At 35.9% G+C, this 14,594-nt stretch overlaps 1 protein-coding gene across 6 annotated transcripts; it reads right to left on the reverse strand.

The window, feature by feature from the left end:
* Window positions 1-861: 861 nt before the first annotated feature.
* LOC129887314 (probable acyl-CoA dehydrogenase IBR3) lies at window positions 862-9,711 on the reverse strand. Of its 6 annotated transcripts, none has more exons than XM_055962368.1 (17): window positions 9,648-9,711; window positions 8,269-8,403; window positions 8,026-8,166; window positions 7,759-7,890; window positions 7,243-7,428; window positions 7,046-7,123; window positions 6,745-6,864; window positions 6,286-6,384; window positions 6,096-6,213; window positions 5,350-5,633; window positions 5,066-5,257; window positions 4,664-4,806; window positions 2,680-2,764; window positions 2,387-2,596; window positions 1,768-1,920; window positions 1,543-1,647; window positions 862-1,457 (listed from the first exon to the last, which is right to left on the reverse strand). In XM_055962368.1, exons 3-17 carry the CDS (start codon window positions 8,068-8,070, stop codon window positions 1,266-1,268), a joined length of 2,142 nt encoding a protein of 713 aa, XP_055818343.1. In that variant the 5' UTR covers window positions 8,071-8,166; window positions 8,269-8,403; window positions 9,648-9,711; the 3' UTR covers window positions 862-1,265. The 6 variants fall into 6 exon arrangements, with proteins under 6 accessions (XP_055818343.1, XP_055818339.1, XP_055818338.1 ...); XM_055962364.1 differs by lacking the exon at window positions 9,648-9,711 and adding an exon at window positions 9,424-9,641 and having other exon boundaries at window positions 5,350-5,612; XM_055962363.1 differs by lacking the exon at window positions 9,648-9,711 and adding an exon at window positions 9,424-9,641.
* Window positions 9,712-14,594: the final 4,883 nt, after the last annotated feature.

The raw sequence follows: 14,594 nt of genomic DNA on the forward strand, positions 1-14,594 counted from the left end.
CTGCTTCAACAAGGGCATTTTCGTAAAAATATTTTAAAAAATATTTTTTTCTACTTTAATTTAATTAGTATATAATTTTTCTAAAATTATGGAACCCGCTTTAGTTATAACCATATCCTTTAGTTATAACTTTATTATTTTGAATGTCGATAATATTTTTGTATATTTTGTAACTTTTTCTCGCAAAAAATCAACGATCGATGACCAAAAATACTTTAATTATAGACATCTCAATAGATCTCTTCATATTAGATTTGCGCGCCAAAAAAAGAAGATGATTTACTGCCACATAAATCTATATTATAATTTATTTTAGAATAAAATTTAAGTCATTTAATGAATACAACTTAAAATTTATCAATATTAATAATATTTACCAGATATATATTTTACATTTAATGAGATAATTTAATATCGTTTAATTAATACCACTTAAAATATAAAGAAAAAATTATCATGGAGAATATTTTTTTAATAAATAATTACTGATTTTAGCGATATTTTTTATTTATTACCTTCTATAGTAATACATAGCAATATTATGATATATCTGTCATGTATTAAAGTGAATTATGCATGCAATATAAATATATTATAAGTGTTTTAAAATATATTATACTTGTTTGGTAAGAAATTGATACAATGTATTATAAGTGTATTAAAGTGTGATAAATATATTATCCATGAATAAAACTTGTATTATATGAGTTTTATAAATTATTCTCGCTAATATGTATTAAAACTGTATTATAAATGTATTATAAGTATCCAGTGAAAAAAAAATTATTGCGGTAAATATTTCCTGTGCACTACACGGAATTTCCGTAACTAGTTTGAGAATAGAGTGTAGACAACAGGAGAGATGGTGCGAAAGCTGGAAATTACCACAAGCTATTTTCCAATAAGGTTATCTAATACAGCTTCAAGAATTTAAACAGAGAAAACTGCAGAAAGCTTACTGTAAAAACCAAGATCAGAACTTGGAGATCATGTATACAACAGCGGGTAAGTTTATGTAGGTGCCACAAACTGACACCATTATTGAGCAAGACAAATGGTGATATTATCCAAGTACCATATGCTTACTTAAAACTCATTATTGGGCTATTTTGTGCTCCAAGGCCTTCTATTTTCACGCTCTCAGCCCTCTGTTTTCCAATAATCTCTATTATCAATTATTATTTTCTTGACCGGGGCTGAGGTTGAAGTCGTATGCAAACAAACGACTTGTGTCCACGCAAAAAGGAAGTATTTGTATCAGCCTTTCACAGTCTGGCTCTCTGCAGTTCCATCTTTGCAATTGTCCCCAAGTGTACTTCATCAGGACCATCTGCGATTCTTAATGTCCTAGCTGTAGCCCAGAGATGTGCAAGAACAGTGTCACCCGATAAACCAGCACCACCGTGCACTTGCATTGCTGTGTCAAGCACCTTCAATGCCATATTTGGAGCAGCAACCTGTAAACCATATAATCCTGGTAAAGTAGTTTCAGAAAGAGATAATAATGCAATCACGCAAGTCATTGTCATTATGCTTCCTTACCTTTGCCATTGCAATTGTATCGCGGGCCTTTTTATTTCCAAGCCGATCAAGCTGGTCAGCAGCTTCGAGAACTAGTAATCTGGTTTTCTCCAGATCAATTCGACACTGTAAAGCCCATTGTCATGTATCATTTCAGATAGAATTATGGAAAAGGAAGAGACAAACAATAAAGCAGTTGCTGTTATGGAGAATTTCTTCGCACAAACATAACAGCAAAAATCTCACCCTAGCAACATCAGAAAGGAAAGAGCCATGTTGAGCAATTAATTTTCCAAAAGCTTTTCTTTGAAGGGCCCTTTGAACCATCATCTGCATGCCGCGATCTGCTGCACCTATTAGTCTCATGCAATGATGCAACCTTCCAGGTCCCAGCCTACCCTACAAGAATAAGAATTCAGCAACCAAGTTTCAGTCATATGATTCCATATGCTGCAGATATCTTCCCTCAGATAACCAGAATTAGCAGTTTAGCATTCCATATGACACTGTCATTCGTAAGACGATGACCCCATTAAAGATGTAACACTAACTTGAAACAAAAGAAGTAATTTTCTTCTTGTACCCCTCAAACCCCCTTCTTGTAATTATTTGAATAATAATGGCTGACACTCAAACTTCAGAATATGTAAAATAAATGGAGATTAAATCACTTTCCTGGGATGTGCAAAATCCAAAAGAAAATGCAAAAGTATGATGATCGATTGAATGTAACAGTATGATGATCAATTGAATGTATCAGATGTAGGAACATCTGATGAATAGCCATCAAAAGATTAGCTCATTAAATGTTAATGTCATAAAATACATAAAATGTGAAATCATTAAATACATGAAACACTGTTACCTGTGCAATCTCAAACCCACGCCCCTCACCAAGTAGGATATTCTTTGCTGGGACACATACATTCTCGAATATTATTTCTGCATGCCCATGGGGAGCATCATCAAAGCCAAATACTGTTAGAGGTCTCTTTATGGTAATGCCAGGACTGTTGATGTCCACCAAGATCATGGACTGTTGTTTATGCTTTGGAGCTGCCAAGTCAGTTTTTCCCTGCCATTCATCCAAACTAACTGGCTTGAACACAAAAAGTATAAACAGAAACAAATTATTTTCGTTAAGAAGCAAGAACTAACCATCACAATGAGAATTTTGCACCGGGGATCCATGGCTCCACTGGTCCACCATTTTGTCCCATTGATAATATACGAGTTCCCATGTCTGTACAATGCATTGCTCTCACAGTTATTTTTATTAATCTAACAAATTCCAGCATTCGATTCCTCCTATTTTCTTTTAGGCCTGGGGGCAGGTAAGTCCTAGTCATTGACTCTAATACAACCAAAATCCCTCTAAAGGTTCCTGTGTATTCAACAAGCATAGGATCATTAAGTTGAACACAATACTTCTAAATTGAATAAAGGTTATTTAGACGGGGAACCTAAGCTGCAAGTACTCTTCATTTTTGGTGCCACATCCGTGTCGACATGACGTGGGTGTGGGATCCGTACCGGGTATGGTTAAACAATTTTGGGTACTTTGACCAAATTCGAGACAAATACAATGATTTTTTATTCGAACTTGCCCTCAAAAATCCATGCATTCCTTTCCTTTCAAATAGTCCACCATACTTTAGGCATACTCTTATCACTCTATAATTTTTTATTTGAATTATTTTTAGTCGAATCCCCGCACCCATATCCGTACCTAGATCCGTACCCCCGAATCTTAAAATTTAGATCATGAAGGAACCGACTCTAGATCCACACCTGTATCGTACATCCGCACCCGAGTCCAAGCAAATTAGACATGAACCATTAAAATTCTCTAGATTCACGTTCAACATCTTGCATGATACTCCAATCACAATGTCATGAATTTCTCCGAAACATTCATCAAGTATTTAAAGACATGTAAATGTATTTTGAAGGAGAGCCTTGGCGTAACTAATAAAGTAGTTATCATGTGAACAGGAGGTCACAGGTTCGAGCTAAGGAAACAGCCTCTTGCAAAAATGCGGAGTAATGTTGCTTATAATAAACCCTTGTTGTCTGGACCTTCCCCAGACCCCGCGCATAGCGGGAGCTTAATGCACCTGGGCGGCCCTTTTTTATAAATGTTCAAGATTCCCACAAAAAATTGAGAAATTTGGATTTACCATCTTGGGATCAATACCATTGATGAAATGGTTCCCTTTACCAATAAGAATATAAGGCATTATCATTAGAACCTCATTTTACACCTCCCAATTGGACTGGATGACTACGAAGTTATAGGGAGTACTAAGTCACGAAGAGAAGAGGAAATAATTAAGAGAATGAAAAGATAATTCATATATTTGCCTGCGCAATGGATTCCGTGTAAAACAATTAGGAGATATTTAATAGTTTGGGTCGAGCCTCTAATCTTATTACGAGTTGTCCTTTCAGACCTTATTCTCTAAATGGACAAAGAACAGAAAGTAAAGTACCCGCCTCTAGGAGGAAGTTCAGGGGTTAAGAGTGTGCCCCTGATTCATATTCAGTTTCCTCTCTGAAAGATGCCCAATCAAGAAGGATGTGCCACCATGCCCAATGGGCTAGAAGCTAGGGCAATTAAGGAGGGTTATATTGGGTGATTGTATCCGAACTTGACAGACCTTCCGCGGAATCAAAAATCAGATTGGATTGAAGGTAATGACAAGATGCCATTTGCAGAAGCATTGATATCATGAGATAAGAGTCAAGATATAAAGGGAAAACCGTTTAGAACTTCTTGTTACCATATCCAATTATTTCACTTGAGAATCTCATTTGCTGTTTCTCTTCTGTTATTTTTTATGCCATTCATTTCCTTGTCTTTGCCCACTTTTGGCCACCTCATCCCCCAAGAGGATGGGGAGGGGAACATACTATCAACTCCAATTAGTGATATATCTGATGGGTATAATTATGTCTAGTTTACCCTCTTAATACCTTGCTAGTATTTTCTAAGGTGCTGAAGAATCCCACCAGGTGTCCAACTTTACACCTCATAGTTTATCTATCCGAAAGTGTCTATATATAAGATAAAAATACAAGAGACAGAGAGATGCTATATCTCATATATTTCTTATCTTTCAAAGTTGTAGCTTGTGTCTACCTTTTAATGGAACACTCTATATTGGTGGCATCTGAGGATGCAACTTGAGGCTCTGTCATTGCAAAGCCAGAGCGTATATTTCCCTCAAGCAAGGGAACAAGCCATTCCTTCATCTGTACCTCATTTCCATACCGAAGTAATACCTGAAAAGTTGAAGCACCCCAACAGACAATTATGCCTCGAAAGGGTATAGCAAATTGTCTTCTATGAACCTACTTTTGTTTCACTTTTCACCAGTTAAATCATCCAGCACAGCTGGTGCAAGATATAATTATGCTTCCTTGAGACTATTCATCATATATTTGCAACTTGAGTCTTCGTTGACTTGCGTTAAAAGAAGATTATTGTAATAGCTACCTGCAAACTATCTCTTTACGAAATATTAAATAATGCTTATTTTACCTCCATATTTCCTGTATCAGGTGCCCCACAGTTGAAAATTTGTGGCGCCCAAACAGAACGACCCATAATCTCGCACAGATATCCGTACTCCAAGTTGGAAAGGCCAGCACCCAATAAGCTACCAAAATCATTGTTCACTGGACAATTTCTTCTGCCAAAAATAAGTTCTCTAGCCCGAGCAGCACTATCAAACTACATATTAGTAGAATATTAAACATCAGGTACATTCTTAGAAAACAAATTTCTTTCAGTCCTTTACAACAGAATGAGCTTTACAAACTCACTGGTATCCACAAGTTCCACAATCCTTCCTTTTTTGCCAGCTCCTTTAATTTCTCTTCATCTGGGTGAACTGTCCAACGCATGGTAGACTGTGCAAGCTCGTAAAACTCATTTTCCCTTGCATATATATGATCATCCATAAATTCTGACAATTTGTTCCTCAACTTTTGAACCTTCTCACTGGGCACAAATTTCCCTCCCATAGGTATTCCTTGATTTGAGCTATCATGTCCAAGTTGCCTGACATGATCCTCTAAACTTGTCTCTGCATAGTTCAGCGAAAAATCTAACTATGGAAACAGGTATTATAACTCGGTTTCAAAATCTCGAGTGACATGATCAACAAAGTCATAGTAGCCTATCATATTTTATCGTGCACCAATTTCACACAGTAACCAGTTCTCGTGGACATTTAATGCTGATGAAAATGAGTGTAAAGGATAAAAGGTTGTGATCTTTCAAGTGCAAACTTGTTCTTTTCATTGCAGAGACACGTTAAGGTTGGTTACGGACCAGAATATCTGCAATTTCACTAGAAATTTGAGTTTGAACAGAGGAGAGTTTTGGTTCAATATTTTAATTTTACATAAGAGTTTCAAGTGTAGGTTCATAAAAAAAAAAAAAGTTTCAAATGTAGAGAGTGTACATGATTTCTGGAAGAACTAAAAAGACTAGAATTACCATCCAAAACTGGATATTTTAACAAAATTAGAAACAGTAATGAAGTTGTTAAGGTATTAGGATTTACCAGTTGGAGGGTGCTGAGGGAGAACAGATTTTCTTTGGATAAATGACCATGCAGTTCTAATGTAGGAATCAGTCTTTTCCCCAGCGCATCGGGCACGGTCACCTCCTGAAGCATTACCCTGCAAAGTGAATATTGTTGGTCAAAACATCAAAGTGATGTCACCCATATAATTAATAAGAAATCTGATTACCATGATCCATCTGCAATGTACTCCAGCATATATTGAAGCCCCACGAAATAAGGAAAAGGCTATGTAGAACTTCCATTGATCTACTGGCCAAGGTCTTCCCTGAATGCAAAACCCAAAGCCAAAAGAAATCAGAAACAAGTAGTTGCAATATTAGGGTGCATAAAAAATAAGGTTTTGCTGATTTTCTCTTGATATTTACCGAAAAAATTAGAGATGATAAATTGCGCATACAAATGTTCAAAATTTTTGGATTTGAGATGATACTATAAGGCATGCATTCTCAATAGACATCATAATTCTGATACTCTAGCCAGTTTATTTTCCTTGCATCACAAAGGAATTAATGTGGGGCTGCTTCTTTGATAACTATTGTTTCTCTATTAGAATATCAAAGTTAAGTAACAGAAATCCCTGCTAAAGAATGACTTTCTAACAAAGACGGAGAAAATTAGGTCTTACAGTTGCTGAGCAGTAATCTCTGAGATAATTGGAAAGAGAAGGCACTCCATCAGGGTAGCTGGTGAGTTCAAAACCATTATTTTCTTCTATACTTTCTGATGCTATATTCACGATATAGCCCTGATAAGAAAGAAAGATATTAGCAACTTTCAAATCTTATTTGGGTACATATATCAGTCATGTGAAACTTAAAATGCTAGTAAGGGATATTAATTACAGAAATGTGACTATGAGGATGGCGGATGTCATTGGTCAAATGATATCTAGAAATTAAGTAGAAGTAGCAAAAGAGAGGCAGTACCAAGCAGCTGTAGGCAACGTCACACATTTGATTACCCAAAGTGGAAAGCTCCCAATCAAGAATACCTATCACTCTATCCTGTAACATCAACTAACAGAGTCAGCCACCTCTAGACGCTTTTGGAGCGGTGAGACGGGAATATGTGACATGTATTTGAAGGAGCTCCAATAGCATAAGCTACAAGGAACAGAAGGAACCTCAATAGGATGAAACACAACATTATCAATCCGAAAGTCACCATGGACTAGACCTGCTGTTGCTCCAGAGGAATCTTCGAGGGGAATATGTTGCCGCAACCAATCAGCCAGCTCTAACATTTTAGGGTTTCTCCTGGACTTACCCTCACCAGTAGATAAAAGATATTGTTTGGCCCACCTTTCCACCTGAAGTAGGTTAGGTAAAATATCAAACATTATAAGAATATTCAAAAATTAGATACCAAAAATCACCCCTAAAGAGTGCATTGCATGAACAAAGTTACCGAACATGTGGTAAAAACCCAAAAACACGTCTTATTTCCAGTAGCATAATAATTATCAAGGGTCAATATTGGTAGACCAACAAAAAAGAAATCAGGTACAACTTAATTTCCCCAGAAATGTAGACTGAAATGAGCCTGAATAGAGAGAAATATGAAAGGGTTCATATCGTTGAACCAAACTATTTTGGATTGAAGTTGATTTAATCTTTCCAAAAATGAAAACATTATGCACCTGCCGCTTACAATAGTCCATCCGCTTCCCATAGTTACCAAGACCAATTGTATCCACATCAGCAGAGTGAAGAACGGCCAAAGCTTGAGCAACAGCACGATATATGACCCTTCTTCTTTCAGGCAATACATCCTAAAGAGTCAAAAAAGTACATTTTATCTTTTGAATCAACGAAAAGAATCAGGTTTACCAACCACACTAATATTATTCGTAACACCACAATCTAAAAAATCTAGGAAGATAAAAATTTGAAAATAGAATACATACAGGTAGCTTAGGGTCTACAAAGATACGTCCTTCCAGATACTCCATAATGTAAAATGGAGTTCCAATCACACTTGAATCTGTACACAAACAAAAAACCTTTGGGACTGGGACCACCGAATGAGTACTTAATGCATGTAGAACCTGCCATGTCAACATCAAAATATCAAAGTTAAACATAGCCAAAGTGCACAAACACGACATATTATTATTTACATATCATATGGGAAAGCGAGAATTCACAACCTCATGCTCTCTCTCAACAGCATGAGCAGATGCCAATAAATTTCCATAGGGTTTCTTTCTCAACACATATTTTTTTGCCAAGGTTCCTGAGCGGACCTCAATAAGGAAAGTGGGATTTGACTGGCCATGCCGAAACTGATTCACAATGAAGCTGGCATTTTAGAAACAAATGAAAAGTGATAACTTTGCAACAAAAAACTGCATTGGACATTAAAGCGTCTTGTTTGAGTACAGATGAAAGCCACACACAACTAAAGAAAATGGTATGTTCTAATACCAAATAAATACAGCATGACATCATTAATTAGCAGCTGGTTTTATGCGGAGCTCATAATTCAAGTATTTGCAAGTATTCTTTTAGCAGCTTTGATTCTATTGTCCTTCTTAGAAAGGAACTAAAACTTCTACTACTAATCTGGGGAATGCACTTCTAATCTTTTTCTTTTTCTTTTTCAGTAACTTCTAAATTTCGTTCAAGAAAATAGTGACATTGCATTTAGATGATGATCTGTTAGAAACAAGCACATCCCAAATTTGGAGTTCTATAAAAAAAACATTTGTTTATCATTCTAAGAAGTCTCCCTTAACTTCAAACAAATGGATGATGATGAAATCTTACGGTATTCCTTTTTCATCACTTGATTTCATAACCACTCACTTACAAATTAATTCTGACCTTTCTATCGTGTGTTTCTTGCTTTCTAACTAGAAAAACAAATTGGATTGCTTAGGCTACAATTCTTTGCTATAATAAATAAAGCTTTGATTGTCATACACATACACCTAGTATCAGACAACATTCTCCAAAGATATCTCTGTCTTCCATGGAAGCTACATGAATTCGACGCACTCAATCCCAATGAAATCATATAAAGAAAGAAATTTGGCATTAAGTTAAAACTGAAGATTTCTTCAAGCTTTCTTAACTTCCTTTTTGCCTGCATGATCCAATCACCCAAATACAGCAAAGCACAAGACTTTTCGTCTGTCTTACAAATCATAGTTTCTGAAGCTCCTATTAATCTTTGAGATTAGAAAGAGAAAAAACCCAAGTCTTAGCTTGTCAGAATCACCAATTTTAGTTAACCGCTTTGCGAAAAAAAGTAGTAATCCGAATAAATGATTTGAATATAAGAAAAGAAAAGAATAGAAGACCTGAGAAATAGTAAATAGAGAAGGGTTTGAAGGGAAGGCAAGAACATTAGCAGAGGCATAGCGAAGGAGAGCTTCTGTATCGAAACTCTGAGCTGGGTCGACTCGGCCAACAAGATCGCAAGTTCTACTCACCATAATCGGATGTTACTATCACACTCTTTTTGGGCTGAAAATAAACTTACAAAGACAAACCCCTAAAAGATCAAAGTTTTGACGATTGTAACCTGGATAAGATAAAGTTTCTCTTCAAATTCACGCTCTTATTTTACTCCTTTTTACCAGTATAATCTAATGCCAATTATATTTCGCCCCAAAATTATGTTTGTTGCGAAAATTGAGGAATAACATCAAATATTTACGCTCAAAATAATGGGATAAAAATGACAAAATAATGACATAAAATTTTTTTACGTGGAACAAGGGAAAATCATATGTTAAGTGGCGCAATTGAGATTAGTATAGCAAATAAATTATACCATGTAAATTTGAGTGAAATAATATAAATATCACTATATACTCAAAAGAAATATTTTTTTTTTATTTTCCACTTAACTAAAATATTCTTTACATTCTATTTTTCTTTATAGAATATTTTTTTATATAGTATATCCCACTCTACTCTCTAATATTTTTCTCTCTCTATGTTGATGTATTTATAAATGAGCAGAAGCTCTTAATATATAGAAATGAAATGTGTCATTTTTCCGTCCTTGCAGTAACTGGTCGATTGCCAATATTCAGTAAAGGTGTGTCAATATCTGCCGCAAAATCTTAGCCAAAGGAAAATAGAAGATTTTCTTCCTTAAAAGATGAGATATGGGGCTTGATCCCACAAATCTCTTGTCACGATCCAAGCTAGGCTCTAGGTGTGACACGACGATTTGAATTTCGAGAGACCCCAACCAAATCTCTTAGCATATCATTCATGAACATACATAAGATTAGTAAAGCAATAAAGCTAAGACATAGCTGCGGAAATAAAGTCTCAACAAGAAAAGTCTTAATAAAAGAGAACAAATCTCAACCTCAAAATGAAAAGACAACATAGACTCCATGACATCCAACAGCCTCTACTAATCTAGATGGGGGTATAAGACATTCTCCTAGCTTACTCAATATTGCCGATGAAAAGTCATAAGAACATAAGAACATAAGAAAAAGTAAATTGTCATGTCCTCGAAATATGAGGACTCACCATAAGTGAAAATGGTAATAAGCTCTAGTCACGAACAAGAGGATGAGCGTGATCGGTGGACCCTATATTATAATACAATGTAGACAAAAGTATGCATTAGTACATGGAATGAACTAAGTATGTGAGAAGTATACATGAACAATGAAAATGGGACATAATCAATGTGAACATGGGATGCATGACCGATATCTTAATATATGAGTAAAACTTTGAAAACATTTAAAGATCATAAACATGTGGTCAATAAATCGTAAAATATTATCATAAAGCTTGTAGGACATAACATATACATATGTGGGATATTAACCTTAACCCACATGTAAGGTTATGTGAGCTATAACATGTAATCTGACGTAACTCCCACACCGAGAAGAGAGAGGCTACTTGTCAAGGTAGACTCCTTATCATAAACATAACATAATCATGAGCTATATGTGGATCCATTAGCCAAGCCATAAAGGCAAAACCTACGGTGACACGTAGTTTAGGAACTAATGGTTGCTACTACGGCTTCCTCGTGGATCTCCACCATGAAGTTCGCTTGGTGCTAAGTTAATCCCAATGGAATACATAAACATAATCATTAGGAAAGGTAATCAACAAATCCAATATCATGAAAAATATAACATAAGAATAGCTCTTTGAAAACTATGATCATAACTTGAACGTGGGGATACTTACATTTCTAAGTATCCAAATTATCATAACTTGAATATTGTGAGAAAACCTTTCACAATTCATGATTTTATGCTTGAAAGCATAGTGAAATCATAAAACATAACTTTCATAAATCATACATGAGAAATAATAAACTTCGTGATCATAAATCCATAATTCATCTTTGAAATTGATAGCATAATGCCCGAATCATTGAAAAATACCTTGAAAACATGTGATTCAATTGAAATCATGCATGAATAGACTATTATCAATGAATAAGAACATAATTGAGTTGATCCATATGCAATTTGATGCAAAACCCAAGAATTGAGAGAATTGGGATTGAAATTAACATAGAACTGGAGAGAAAACTTTAGGACTCCATGAATGAATTATACATATCTGAACTTAGAAAGCTTGAATTAAATCCTTCTAATAGAATCTTGAAGATTTTGCCCTAGTTTTTGCCTTGGAGAGAGATGGGAGAGACTTGAGAGGTTTGATCTTGTGATTTGGAAGAATAAGGGTTTAGGAGTGTTAGGAGTTAGTTATAGGCTAGAAATTAGTCCACAAAAACATCTAGATGCATTATAATATTAATAGAAAAAGACAAAAATACCCCTCAACTTAACTGCACGAGGTCACCAGAATAGAGGGTCACCACGACCCTTGAAGCTCACCACGGATCGTGGTGATGGAGGTGAGTTGATTAGGGGAAGGTTTCCACCATGGAGGGCACCATAGTCCATATAGGGCTCCACGAATCGTGGACCCTGTCGTGGTCCTCTCCTTTTCTCATGGATCTTGGGGGGTCGACTCCATGGAAGGATCTATGATCCGTGGTAGGGACCATGAGTCGTAGTCTCTCTTGTAGACCTCTTTCTTGTTTCCCCAAGTTCCAAGGCTCCACCACGAAGCCTACTACGGCCCGTTGTTAAGTTCACATCTTATGAACTAGGCCCGTGAAGGGCATCTGATGCAACTTTTTCTGAGATTTCTATTTTAAGCTTCGTTTTTTGACTTTCCAACTTCCGGGGTCTTACAATTCACCTCTTTGGGAACATTCATCCTAGAATGAGACTTAACTTAACATGAATAGATTTAAAAAGAGACATAACAGCCCAACATGAATGCAAAATATATCAAAAAATGCATAAAACATAGAATATTCAATGTCAAGCTAAATCATGACCTTAAAACTTATTTCATGAGCATGAATGCATATGAAAATATGAGAATAACTAAAACATGTGAATTTGAAGGAGTGGATCATGAAGGAACTCAATATCCCAACTAGGAATGGAAGAAAAGAGATGAGGATATCGTGACATCATATCAGCTTCGGCTTTCCGTGTAGCACCTTCAACCTCTTTGTTCCTCCGTAACACCTTAACGGAAGCTATTTCATTGTTCCTCGACCTTCTAACTTGACCCTCTAGTATCTCAACCGAAACCTCCTTATAGGATAGACTCTTTTTCGCCCGAATATTGTCCAAAGGCACAATAGATCTAGGATCATCAACAAACTTTCTTAACAAGGACACATGGAACATCGGATGTACCGATGCCAACTCAGAAGGTAAATCTCACTCATATGCCACATTCCCAATTACCTCATATCTGATATGGATCTACAAAGCGGGGACTATGCTTCTCTTTCTTGCCAAAATGCATCACACCCTTCATGGGCAAACTTTTCAAGTAAACCCAATCATTAATTTCAAATTCAAGGTCCCTTCTCCTCACATCTAAATAGGACTTTTGTCAACTCTGGTTAGCCTTCAACCTTTCTCTAATCAATCTCACCTTTTCCATAGCCTCATGCACTAAGTCGAGTTCTATTAAGGCAACTTCACCAACTTCAAACCAACCAATAGGTGACCTACACCTCCTACTATATAAGGCCTCAAATGGAGCCATCTAAATGCTGGAATGATAACTATTATTATAAGTAAACTCTATCAATGGAAAATGATCATCCAGTTACGTTTAAAATCAATGACACATGCTTTCAACATGTCCTCCAAGGTTTGAATAGTACGCTCGGCTTGACCATCGATCTGAGGGTGAAAAGTTGTTGCTAAGCTTAACTTGAGTACTAATCCCTTTTTGGAAAGATATTCAAAACTAAGATGTGAAATGAGTACATCGATCTAAAATGATAGACAATTGGACACCATGAAGCTTAATCAACTCCCAGATATATAATCTAGCATAGTTCTCAGCTAAATAGAAAGTCTTAATGGGAAGAAAATAAGCTGAATTAGTCATTCGATAAACGAACACCTAAATCAAATCATGTTGCCTACGAGTACGAGAAAAACCTGTAATGAAGTCCGTATTCAACATTTCCTACTTTCAAGTAGGAATCTCAATATCTTGAGCCAAACTTCCTGATTTTTATACTCAACCTTCACCTGTTGACGATTGGGACATTTTGCACAAACTCCGCAATATCCCTCTTTATGTTATTTCACCAATACACTTCCCTCATATCATGATACATCTTTGTGAAACCCCGATGAATAAAGTACCACAAATTATGAGCTCAGGATAATATTATTTTCCTCAAGCCATCAATATCTGGAACACACAATCGGTCTTAATGTATCAATACACCATCTCCCCCTTGGGAGAAAGCCTCAATGGCTTTTTTGAAAATCATTTTCTTTAACTCAACCAAGGTATGATCATTATCTTGCTTGGCCTTAACATCTACCATAAGAGGCGATTCAAAACCATTTTGAACAACAATACCACCATCCTCGGAATCAACCATGGGAACACCCAAATGGGCTAATCTATGAACATGACGGACTAACTCTTTCTTTGTATCATCAACAACACTATTCATAGATAATCTACTAAAAGTGTCAACAACCACATTTGCTTACCCGAAAGGTACAACACACCATATCATAGTCTTTCAACAACTCAAGCCACCTCTCTTGTCAAAGATTCAAATACTTTTGGTTGAATACATATTGCAAACTCTTATGATCGGTGAACACATCAATATGGACATAATAAAGGTAGTGTCTCCATTAGTCCAATATGAACACTCTATTCATCAAATTCATAAAAATTATAAGAGCATTCATTAGTCCAAAAGACATAACTAAGAATTCAAAGTGACTATACCAAATTCTAAAAGCCTATTCAAAATGTCATATTCTCTTACTCGGAGTTGATGATAGCATGATCGAAGATCAATCTTTGAAAAGTTGCTTACTCCTTGAAGTTGATCGAACAAGTCATCAATCCTTAGAATGATATACTTATTCTATATTGTGACCTTGTTCAATTGCCGATAACC

This window comes from Solanum dulcamara, chromosome 4 (genome assembly GCF_947179165.1).
Source record: "Solanum dulcamara chromosome 4, daSolDulc1.2, whole genome shotgun sequence".
In the NCBI taxonomy this organism is placed as follows: Eukaryota; Viridiplantae; Streptophyta; class Magnoliopsida; order Solanales; family Solanaceae; genus Solanum; species Solanum dulcamara.